The sequence below is a fragment of the Aythya marila genome, assembly GCF_965140915.1.
Source record: "Aythya marila genome assembly, chromosome: Z".
Taxonomy (NCBI): Eukaryota; Metazoa; Chordata; class Aves; order Anseriformes; family Anatidae; genus Aythya; species Aythya marila.
The window spans coordinates 40,214,760-40,227,682 of record NC_139080.1 but is presented as its reverse complement, the minus strand read 5'-3'; the positions used below and the strand labels follow the sequence as shown (position 1 = coordinate 40,227,682).

Below are 12,923 nucleotides of genomic sequence, written 5' to 3'. Positions count from 1 at the left end.
ACACATAGTTCATATTCTTGTTCATTTACTTAGTTTACCTCAACACTTGGATAAACTAAACCCCATACCAAGCTGTTGAGGGGCAGAGAATTTGCTCAGTTGTAACATTTTTTATCCATTTATGTATGAATCTCAAAATTCAGAGAGTTTATTACTTTCTTTGTTGTAAAGGTTTTGATTAAAGACTTAAGAAAGAGATGAGCTGTTTTGCCTGTGGTATCAGCTGAACAACTTTGGGCTGTACGTAGAAGGAAAGGAGAAAAGAATTATTTGAACTACTTGTTTTCCAAGTCACAGAAATACATAACTTGTCCCTGCCCACCTCTTGCAACTTGTTTTAAGTGGTGTCCATTAAAGGGTGTCCTCATGCCACGTTTCTTTTACACTTTTAGGTCACTACATGTATGTGGACTCTGTTTATGTCAAACATTTTCAGGAAGTGGCGCAGCTAATCTCACCAAAGACCACAGCCCCAATGTCTGGTTGCTTATCGTTTTATTATCAACTTAAGCAGGAGAGCAGCATTGTTTTTACCCTTTACTTGAGAGATACGAATGGCTTTTATGAAGAGATCTGGAAAACAGACAGTGCCTTGTCTGCAGGCTGGGAGTTAGCGGAGGTTGACTTTAGCGCACCGTACCCAATGGAGGTAAAACAATCATTCCTATCCAGTCCAGCTATGAATTACAGGTTTCATCAGACATCACTGCTGACTCAGGCCAAGTTGGGAACATTCCAGTGGCCTTCCAGTATCTGAAAGATGTTAATAATGATGCTCCTGATCTGTCTCTTCCTTTGTTGTTTCCTTTGTCCACTGTATAAAGGTCAAGGAAAAATCACTTTTCATGCTGCTTTTTGTTTTTCAGTAAAGATGAAGTCAGGTGGTGAATTGCTTGAAGCGACTGTCATGGGAGGTTGTAGAGTCCTACTAACGTGAAATCTTTTTGTTCCTAGCAACTAATGTCATTGCCCTTTCAGTCCCATATTTCTGTGAATTGATAATTCATTTTTTAAGATGCTGACTATAATAAAATTATGCATGCCTCACGCCGTAGAAGAAAAACTTTAAAAAATGTTCTAAATATCTGTCTTATATAATCTGTTTTTGCTTTTATGAGACGGAGTCCAAACTTGGGTCTAAATAGTACAGCAGCCCTTAGATGTGAAAGCTATCTCTCTATGGTAGCTATAGTTAACGACCAAATTACAGAAAAAAGTAGATTTTTTTATTCCCTAATGTTTACTGAAAAACAAATACCTTAGAAGACTGGAATAAACAGTTTGTATGTGTGTGTATACATATTATATATAGTATATATACATATATAAATATCTAAGATGTTTGGAATAAACAGTGGGCTATATATGCATATATGTACTTACAAATAATATATATACATATTATACACATTATACATATGTATCTATATATATAGCACAGATATTCCTATATCTGTATATGCTATAGATATATAGATATATAATACTAAGATTACAGAGAAACCAGATTTAAATGTATTTGCGTTAACTCTACATAGTTTATTCACCATTCAGTGTAAACCTACAGATTTTCAGAAAATATTAGGAGTAAAACTAATTTTCATTAAATGTTACATACTTGGTTCATACACAGTAATGTCAGTGACCAAGTCATCTGTTGAAACTGTCAGACTTCAAATGGTAAGGGAAACCAGATGAGATCTGATAGCAAAGTACACGTCAACCCAGGACAATAGGAACAGAAGATGTATAACATTTGCTGATATCATGGTCATAATTTTAAAACACTATATTTGAAACTAAGTACAAGTTATTAAAAAAAAAAAAAAAAGGTCAGAAAAGATTAAAAGGGTCAGAAAATTGGAATGATTAAACAATGAAGTGAAGAGAGTTAGAAAATTAAAAAAATAAAAAACATTCCACAAAAAACAGGAGTTGTGTGCAAATGGGAAAAACAGAAGAGACCACATGATCTGGCGGGTAGAAAAGAATGTGTGGGAATGTCATTCTGCATCAGTGACATTAATTACAAAGCCTTTAGCAACATTGGAATTTGAAGATATGTTTAAGTCTCTGGCGGTCCAATCAAGGTGAAATAGAGGAAGTGTATGAATACTTAACCACAGCAGAAAAAACGAATGCATCTTTTGCATGTGTGTCCTGTGAAGGAATTCCCACACTGCAGTCTTCCTTTAGAATCTTAATGTGTCAGTGCATGTGTATGTAAAAAAACAAACAAACAAACAAACAAACAAAAAAAGGCAGAGCAGCTTTCCTGGGCTCATTTGCCCTTCAGAGCTGCCTCCCTGCCTCCCATGGCATCCCACCTATCAGTACCTGAATGAGCCAAAATCTGCTCTGCTGAAGCCCAGGGCCTGGCCCTGCTACTTGCCTTCCTCTCTCCCTGCCTCCTCTCACATACCTGACTCCACTATTTTGTGGCCACTACAGCATCACTGGCCGTAAATTGGTTAATGATCACTTAGACCTTGGAGTTACTGTGGTTAGTTTTATGAAAACATTACCTCAGTTCTTACTGGCCACCTGGAATGCTGGAAATTGTTTAACAGGAATATACAGCAAACCATGGGATGTCATACCACTAAATGAATGAATGCTCATGGTATCCCTGCCTTCAGGAGAATTCACAACTCCAGTCCTTTCAGTTAGCAATGAATATCCTCAAAATTACAAGAGGGAGATGGGGATAATCAATTTACATTAATAAAGTAAGAGTTCTTAGCCTCCAAAAAACATGACTAAAGTAGAATATGTTAGAAATTTATAAAAATCATGACACAGGAAAGTTTGACTGTTCACTGTTTCTCATAATTCGGATTAGTTTCAAAAATAAACCAAAAGGGAGATTTTTCATACGTAGCATATCTAAACTGTAGAAATCAATGCCACAACATACTATAGATACCATTCCTGTGACCTGTTCAAAAGCTGATTAGACAAATATGTGGAAGAAAAGAAACCATTGGGAATGCAGTGTGACAGAAGAAGTGGAAGCTTGTCATCATAAACAGTTGTTCTGTAGGTGACCTCTGCTCAAAACAAGATAGTGGGAAAACTGTGTGTTTATTCTGTTCCAGGAATTTTTATGTAATCCATCATTCTCATTATTTTAGATATAATTTTACAGAAATAAGATTAAACTTTGCATATAATTTTTTCAGTTGCTTCATGAGGATCCTTCTCTTTTTTCATCTGGCTCAAGGAAATGTTTCAGGTTTCTTACACAGCTCTTCTAGTTTGGCTCCCATCTGTAGGCAACACATCACAGACATTGCTATCACTAGAGAAGATCTCAATCTGGAAGCATTTGTCCATATATCCTTGTTTTGTCCCTGGGGTTGTCTTGTGATTCAGGCTTTTTCTCAAAGTTTTCCTGTATCTCAGTGCTTTGATACTTCAGATAATTTTTAGCACACTTCCTGAAGAGTTATGGACTGTCCTCCACTTACTAGAGGAAATAATTTCCTTTGGGAGTGGCAAAGTACACACAGTGTTTGATTTTCTCGTAAACAAAATACAGGGATAGCTTTTCTGGTTCTTAACTGATTTTTTGAAAAGGAAAACTTCCTTTCCTGCTGATTCCAAGGCATGGGTTTCAATGTCTGAGGATGTTTAGTGAAAAGTTAACGTGACAACAACAATTCATGCAGGATAATCCATGCAGTTTTGTTCTAGCTCTTGATTAAGATAGATGCTAGATACAGTCATAATGAGGCAGCATTGGAGTTATGGCCAATAAAAGGTGATAACCCTGAGTATTATCTTGGTATGGTATAATTGGAGGAGCCTGACTGCATCTTTAAAATTGATGGTTCATAAAGCAGCAGAAAAGCTCTGTTCTCCTTGATTTTTCCTTGACCTTAAATGGACAAAGATCTGGTTCAAGGGTCAGACTTGGACTTATATCATGAATCAGTGATACAATTCAATTTGTCCCAACACCTGTAATGCTATCTGAGGTACATGAAGTCTGTCTGGGAGATCTGGTCAGAATTCTGTAATAAGAAGGTGTGTAACAAAATTATTGTTGTGTAGATGGTAAATGAATAACAAATGATTATTATTTCCAGGTAGTATTTGAAGTTGCTTTCAATAGTGCCAAGGGAGGTTATGTTGCCCTTGATGACATTTCCTTCTCTCCGTCTTACTGCAGCAATCAGACAGGTATGAGTTCTTATTGCTATTTACCATCCTTATTTTCTCCCTTTGCTCTGTCCCTTTGACCTGCCTGTGTCAGTATGTGCAATATTTTGTAGTGATGTGAAGATGCTGCCTTCTTAGCTGAGCAACACCATTGGGCTTCTTGTCCTACTAGTGACAAAATAGCAGTGTAAGGCAGATAAAGACTAAGGCCATTCACTTGATCAGTTGATCTAGAAACCAATCCCTAGTGCTTCCTTTCCAGTTACCTTGCCTCAGGGATCTGCATCCACTGTGCTGGACTGAATGCTCCAATTGCATCTCCCCAGTGCTAAAACAAATTACCATATGCAGACCTGCACCAGAAAGAGAGAGGGATTTCCCAAGGTATGAGGAAGCAGATGTCCTGGGCTTTCCACATTTGCCAATGTAGGGAATATCTTCCACCATGCCACATGTCCTGAGGTGTTCTTGAGAACCAAAGCAGGAGCCTTGCCTTCCTGTCTCCATTGTTCCAGGTGGTATTATTTGTCTCAGATAGAGACAATACCTGCCACTTATTTCTCTGTAGGCAGAGAAAAATACCAGTGCATAGATCTGGCTTATTTGAGGACAAAAGAGAAAATTTAAAAAGAGGCATTTCTCAAAATTTTTCTTGTCCTGAAGCCTCTATCCCTGTCCTTGCATGAAAATCCTGCTTAGCCTCTGTGCACAAGGGTCATTTGTGCTGTTGTAAACTGATGCTGACTCCTGGCCTAGCCAAAAATCACATGGTCACTTTGGGTTGTGTCTCTTCCTTCACACAGTGTCTGCAGCAAGTGACTGATGAAGTTTTTAAAGTCAAGATATTTTACTTAAAAAACACCCTTTCACCACAGGTCAGGAGAGAGCTGTCAGTAGGATTGAAGGTTAGATAAACTTTTAATAAACTGTGCTATAAATGATGCAGTTTTCCTTGTTGCAGTGCTAAAATGAGTCTATAGCCATAAGGCGGTACACAAAAGCTATTTGACTTACAGACTCAGGGTATGTATATGCACACACATAATCCATTACTGCAAAAGGCTTTTGAGAGGTGCTGTTTTTTAAAAAATACTGAATTCTTATACTAGAAAGCTATCCCCTTGGAAACTGAAATGAAAATATGACAGCCACACACACACACACTCATTTAGTCCAAATATATTCTGAGTGAAGGAGAAGGATCAAAAGAATTACTTCAATGTCTTCATGCATTATGTCCTGAAGGAGGAATCTTCTTTTAAAGTTTGTAGCTTATTTGTTTTTTATAGGGTCAGAGAGGGAAGATTTTTTTCCCCCTCCAGTAGCAATATAAGAAAATAACATCCACTTGTGATAGAAAAATGATAGCTTGATGTTAGTGTGACTTTGCATCATGTATGTGTAACATCTTTATATGTTCTTGTCTTCTGTAATGCAAAGAAATATGAAACAGAGTATACTTTGGCACACTTGTGCTTCAAATGCCTGTACTTGTCATACTGCACTTTTCCTAACAGAACATATGCATTTATCTTTTAGGAATATCCTTCAATCCTGCAGAGGCAAGCTGCAATTTTGAAGAAGATCTGTGTAATTTTTACCAGGATCACAAGGATGGCCCAGGATGGAGCAGAGTGAAAGTGAAGCGTAATGTGTATAGAGTCGGAGATCACACTACTGGGTTCGGTAAATCAAATTTTTTCCCTAGAAGAACCAATCTGCATAAAGCTTAACCTGTTGCATAAATTTTTACTCAGTTAAATAACATCATTGTCATGCTGGTTAGATTGCCTCACTATAAAACCCTGCAGTGAGAAATCAGGGCAGGCTGCTGATCCCTAGCTGGGACTCAGACTGTACCTGCATGTGCAGGGGCAGTGTCACATGTGGAATGGCCACACAGGGACATAAATAGTGTCACCAGGCGGCACTGATCTGCAGTCACTAAGGACATGACTCCATGTCCTGGTTTCAGTTAGGACAGAGTTAATTTTCCTCCTAGTAGCTGGTAGGGTGCTCTGTTTTGGATTAGGATGAGAAGATAACTGCTGATAACATGCTGTTTTAATTGTTGCGGAGCAGTGCTTACACCAAGCCAAGGACGTTTCAGCTTCTCACTCTGTCTTGCCAACGGGCAGGCTGGGGGTGCAGCAAGAGCTGGGAGGGGACAGACCCAGAGCAGCTGACCCAAACTGGCCAAAGGGGTATTCCATACCATCTGACATCACACTAAACAATATATAGGGGTGGCTAGCTGCGGTGGGAGGGCTGGACTGCTCAGGATTAGGCTGGGCATCGGTTAGCGTGTGGTGAGCAATTGCATTGTGCATCATTTGTTTGTACACATTATTGTTATTATTATTATTATTATTATTATTATTACACTCCACAAAAACATGCAAGCAAATATGATAGTGGCTCAATGAATTGCTTTTCATATAGAGGAGAGCTGGGGCTCCTAACTCTTCCAGGCATAGGACTGTTGGCATTTTAAGGGAAAACTGTCAAATTTTGCGTAGTGAAACCACATAGTAAAAGGCCTGCTAATAAGCTCTGAAAATGTCTTTTGCACTGATGTAGTGCTTCTCACACATCCCCTTATGTAGAGTATTTGTGGTTATTAATCGTGTGTGCTAAAGCCTGATCTCTTTCATACTCGTTGCAGGGAATAATGTGCTTGGTGCCCCATTCTTCATTCTTTGTTCTCAGAGCAGTACCTTTGAAATAGTGAAGGATCCAGCAGGCCAGAGGATATTTCCACGTGTATTTGAAAAGTACTTATTTCTAGTAACTTAGCTGTGTGCCAGTTTAATATGAAATAACAGGGATGTTTTTAGAAAAAAAAATCTTACTTCCTTTCAGTATCTGTTTCCTGCCAGTAGGATTTGCTTTTACAACCAAAGTCTGCTGCAGTAATGGAAGCTGCTTTAATAGCAAATAAGCTGTGCTAATTGTCTATTAGAAATACTCAATAACTGCAATGTCTTGCAGGTTATTACTTGCTGGCAAACACGAAGTTTACATCACAGCCTGGGTACATTGGACGTCTGTACGGCCCAACCCTGCCAGGAAACCTGCAGTTTTGCCTACGTTTTTATTATGCCTTGTATGGTTTTTTCAAAATGAGCGGCACCCTCACTGTTTATATTTTTGAGGAGAATCACGTGGTTCAAGAGAAAATCTGGTCTGTGCTGGACTCTCCAAAGGGAGTTTGGACTCAAGCTGAAATCTCCTTCAAAAAGCCTATGCCTTGCAAGGTAAGAGCCAGCTCTTCACATCTGCAGAGTTACAGATGGAGGTTTTCCTTGCCTCTTCCTTTCAGGGAGCTCTCTTATCCAGTGAATAATCCTGTGAATCATACCTCCAAAGTGAAATAAAGGTCCCTGGGCAGTAGAGCAGGTAGGTGCCTTCTTTGCAGTCTAGCTCCCAAGTGAGCCCCAGTAAAGCAGCTTTGCATGGGGCACAGGGCGGTGCCCTGGAGCACAGGCACAGTATTCAGAGACTTCATTGGAGGACATGGAACAACAGCTGGTTGTATGTTGGTTTCTCAGTGCTATGTTTATATACTTCTGTGTTTATTTCCTGTGCGATTCCAATTACCTTAGTGAATTTCAGATTGTAATTATTTAAAAAATTCAGTGACAGTCAAAGTTCTGGTCAAAATGGGGAGTTGGTCCTACAGTAAGCTACTAGGTTAACATATAAAAACAGAAGTCAGTCTAATTTAGAGCAGTAGACTTGAAACATTGGCAGAGTCTGGTTGGAGAGGTCATTTTAATAGCTCACCAAGTTAATAATGATATATTTTATATCAGCTCCTGAATAAGTCTTCAAACTACTATTTTTCCACATCTCCACTCTTCTTACAAAGACTTGCTTTTCTCAGGTGACTTGCTCAAATTTGCATAGGAGCTACTTTGGCAGTTATCCCAATATCTGTAATGTTTTTTTACTATCTTTGAGTCATCAGAAGAGGACCAGATAGATCACTACCTGAGAACACTGAGATAAATACAGCTTTATTATTATTATTGTTGTTGTTGTTGTTATTATTATTATTATTATTATCTGCTTGAAGCACAGGAAGTTCTGGCTCAATATGAGGGGGCACTTCTTTACTGTGAGGGTGACAGAGCACTGGAACAGGTTGCCCAGAGAGGTTGTGGAGTCTCCTTCACTGGAGATATTCAAAACCCACATGGATGTCATCCTATGCGATGTGCTCCAGGTGATCCTGCTCAGCAGGGGGTTTGGACTAGGTGATTTTCAGAGGTCCTTTCCAACCCTGCCCATTCTGTGATTAGTACCTCTTCAAATAAAAGTATTTCTAAATTATAGATAAGAATCTTAAGCATTTTTCCTCACAATAAAGTAATTTTTGAAACGACAGGAATTACTTAGTTTAACTCCTTGGGAAAAACAAACAAACAAACAAACAACTTTTTGTCTGGAAGTAAATGCCCTGTAAAAAAGAAAACTTGCTAGAATGTGTTAAAAAGGAAGTTTACACTGAAAGTTTCAATCCTAATTGTTGGGTAGTTTTCTCTAGACATCTGTTAAATAATAATAAAAAATTCTTATGTCTATATTTTTTACACATAAAACTTAAATTCATTTCTAATGCCCTTTCAACTCATACAGAAAGAAGTGATTTCTGAATTTTATTACTGCCAAGAAAGTGAGCAATAGAAAACTCTCTTAGTATCAACCCAAAATATTTGCAGAAAAATACATTTTTCTTTTCCTTAAAACATGAAACGATACTGGTCAAAAAGGTGAGTTTATAATATACTTTTGCCATCTCCTGTTTCCATATATTTTTATTACTTCTAAAAAGGCTCAGTAGCTTGAGCAGTGTAACACTGTGTGAGTAGTGATGACAGCTCAACATAACTGCTTACAAATGGTTTATAGCCGCGGAGGTGGCAGGTTTTTTTTTTAGTATCTGACATTTGCATGGAAAATTTCTTTCAGTGTGGATTTATGAAGAACTATTTTTATGTTTTCCTAGAAATTAGTGTATCTAAAAAACTTGCAAAGAAGCTTGCCTAGGATGGAAAGCTTGTAAAACTTTTCTTGAAATTCAGCTTTCATGTCTGTAGCCACTAGCCTGCCTGTGGGCAGTAATAGATGGGGAGAGTGGTACAGGAGAGAAGAAGTCAAAGGAATATACTCTCTGCTTCTGAGCCTAAAGGTCTGCTGGAGGGGCTTTACGAACCCCATGCTCTGCAGAAGGGGGTTAAGTTGGCATCTGACAATTCTCAAAAACCTTCAGTGGTTTCATAGAATCACAGAATGGCTTGGGTAGGAAGGGACCTTAAATTCATCCAGTTCCAAGTCCCCTGCCATGGGCAGGGACACTTCCCACCGGACCAGGTTCCTCAAAGCCCCAGCTTGGCTTTGAACACCTCCAGGGATGGGGCACCCCCTACTTCTCTGGGTAACCTGCTCCAGTGCCTAACCAACTTTTGAGTGAAAAGTTTCCTCCTAACCTCTAATCAAAATCTCCCCTCTTTTAGTTTAAAACCATTCCCCTTTGTCCTATTATTTATCTGCCTGAGGAAGAAGTTACCTTCCTTTTTTTTATAAGCCCCCTTTAAGTAGTGAACAGCTGCAATGAGGTCTCCCTGGAGTCTGCTCTTCTTCAGGCTGAGCATCCCCAGCTCTCTCAGCCTTTCTTCACAGGAGAGGTGCTCCAGCCTTCTGATCAACTTTGTGGCCCTCCTCTGGGCCCACTCTAACAGCCCCATATCTTTCTGTGAAGGAGCATGCTGTGGCATTATATAAGCATTCACTTAGTTATCTGTAAGGATATCTGCCAAGGACCTAATGAAATAGCTGTCAAGGGATAGTCATTTGCCATCTTCAGTGTAGGCAGCTGGTGGAAGTGCATTTGCCTGACTGTAAGGAGTGGTGTGAGACAGCAGCTCAGGGATTACACTGCAGGTTCTGGGGGGAGAGATTGTGAATCCAAGACCCTTATCTGCTCAGTGAAACTTGGTATCTCTTGTCTTGTCTCCTCTAACCTGTACTCGTGTCTCTTGGTGCCTTGTGGGGGCATCTTTGTCTTTTCTGTCCTGCCCTGTAGGCAGCAACACCCCACTCATATTCCCCATTTTACTTCTGGCTCCGCAGCTCCAGTCGGTCCCTCAGATCCTGTCCATGTCCCACTCTCCACTGTCCCTGCCTGTACAAGTTCTTACAAATTTTAGGTTTTCTAAAAGTAATGAATTGACAAAAAGCACAATTCTGGTACAAAGACCAAACCCAGAAACATCTCATTGTCTTACTCCAGTCTCAGAGTGACCAAGCTTTTCAAAGAATTTTTAAAATAGGGGCAAAATAATGCCTTTTTTCCTAGCCCTGTTCTTGGAAACGATGGAACTGTTTTGGCTTAAATCTTCCAAAACAAGCTTAAAGCAAGCACCCAGAATGGAAAGTCTGAGCTAAAATAATTGCAACTTGGCAATGTTATAAACAAGTGAAAATGCAGTCTTTTAATGGAGCGAGGTGTTCCTAAAATAAGGTGGAGCTACAACTTTTTCTCTGGGAGGCTGATGTGACTATCACATTGTTTTCTGAGGTGCATCACATCTGGATGTAAATGATATGAAGCTGTAGGCGTGCACAGTAGTTTGGCTGATCAAGTTCTTGGTTACTGGTGACTTGTAGGTTGGCTCAGTGTCTGTGGAAAGAGTAAACAGTCTCCTGGCTGCTCCTTAATGGTCCGCTAGGTCAGCGAGGCAGACGTTATGTTCCTTTGGCTGGAGAGTCCTGGAGGTCATAAAGATTTTGCAGCCAGAAGACAATTTTTCTAAAATACCTGAATATGTATGTCTTTCATCATTCTTCTCACTATGAATATTACACTCAGAGCTTTGAAAACAATACTTTAAAATCCATCTGATAAGTTTTAATTTTGATATATATTTTTTTTTGTGTGTGAGTGTCAGGCTAGTAAAAAGTCTCAGACTTTCACCCTTTGGTTCATGTAATAGTTTTTGCAAGTTCTTTTGGAATTAGCTAACTTCAGTCTGGCACAGAGTTTTGGCTTGAGTTCTTTGAGCAGGAAATTTGAAGCTGGCCAACAGGCTTTTATTTTACACTTTCAAAATACCACATTGAAAAGGTTAGGTGGGTATGATCCAACTAAGTAAGTCATAAACATTTATATTTATATATACTTTTATATAATTATACATATATGTTTGCATATGTATATATGTAAATAATGCAAATATATGTTTTATATGAAGCTAGTGAAAAGGCAGGAAATTTAAATTCCAATTTTTCCCTTTGCATTTGAGACACTCTGTTTATACAGCTATAGTCCTTTGCATAAAAAGTATTTTTATACTCTCTATACCCAGCAAATAAATGTGAGACAATTAATATAAAATAAGATTTTCCTATCATTTATTAAAATAAATGAAACCCTCCATGTCTTATTGTATAAATATCTTGAAGTGCAGTATAAAAATCTGACTCTGAAATATGTAGATTCTTTCCATCTCACTGAATGAACTGAATCTAATCTTCCAGGTTAATACCTGGCAGGGAAAGGTCAGTGCTAACTGAAAGACCAATTTGCTTATGCCATGTGTAGCTTGGAGATGCTCACGTGCACCATAGAGCATGAATTTTATTTTTAATATTGTGTGTGTGTGTGCTTGTGTGCATAAGCAACCATGGAAAGATTTTGCTTCCATGAAACTACAGAATAAATCTCTAATGCCTAGATTAAAATAAAGATTTGAGTGCAGTTTGGTCTGCTCACATCAGTTCTGTTTATTTCTGTTGGATTGATTCACCATTCTCATCCCCTGATTTTACAAAGCAAAAATCTCATGTTGTTTATCCTCCATTCATACAGATTTGTATGATGCCACTGTAGTGTCTGAATACCACCCAAAGAGTTAAGATAGAAATCCTCAAGAGGGTAGCTGGCATCATAACCCATCTACCTTACTTTCCTCAGACCAGTTGTGGCAGCATTTCCTGGGGTTTTATTCTTTCTATTTTTCCTCCTCTTTAGTGTGTTTTTCTTTAATGTCTTTTTTTTTTTCTCATCCTCTTTCTATGAGTTCATCTGTTTGTTTTCACCCCTTTCCAATAACTAATTTTAGTTACAGTTGTGAGAAAGTGAAATTGACTGAGTGTTACACTTCAATATTTATTTATTTTTTTAAACAAACAAAAGGAAGGACTTTTTCAGGAACAGCTAGACAATGAAGTCTCTTGCCACAGGATGCTATAGAGGCTAATAGTATACATGCATTTCAGAAGGGATTGGGCAAATTCATGGAAAATAGACATTGCAGTGACCAGTAAACACAGTGGTATATGTGTGACCTCCAGTTCAGCAAATTCTTCAGATCTCTAGGAGGTGAACATGTTACAGTAGGAGACAAATTCCTTTATGGTTGATTTGTTTCTTGTACTGTTTTCCCTAAACATCCATTATCAACCCACTCTCCACCATCCTTGGGCTTGACATGAGTGTTTTTGGACCTTGTTCTCACTTTTTCCCTGTGAAAATGCTCAGTGAAATGAGTAGTCTTTTAAAATCTGTAGTAATTAAATTAATTAATTCTGAGATTTATTTTTACTACTGATAAAAGCATGCCTCCTACTTGTCCACAGAAGTCACTGGTAAATGACTAATGTTGTCTTGAATACCATAAAAACCTGTATCACCATAGCCAAGTCAACAGTATGGGAGGATACAGTTTTCCAGCTAGGTACCAGGTGAAGGAGGG

General features: G+C 38.6%; 1 protein-coding gene across 2 annotated transcripts in view; it reads left to right on the top strand.

The window, feature by feature from the left end:
* MAMDC2 (MAM domain containing 2) overlaps positions 1-12,923 on the top strand; it is a 65,057-nt gene that overhangs the window by 38,315 nt on the left and 13,819 nt on the right. For both annotated transcript variants that reach the window (XM_082782492.1, XM_082782493.1), the window contains exons 6-9: positions 393-649; positions 4,092-4,185; positions 5,704-5,850; positions 7,156-7,421. In XM_082782492.1, coding sequence (XP_082638618.1) covers positions 393-649; positions 4,092-4,185; positions 5,704-5,850; positions 7,156-7,421 — 764 coding nt within the window. The remainder of the gene's footprint in view (positions 1-392; positions 650-4,091; positions 4,186-5,703; positions 5,851-7,155; positions 7,422-12,923) is intronic.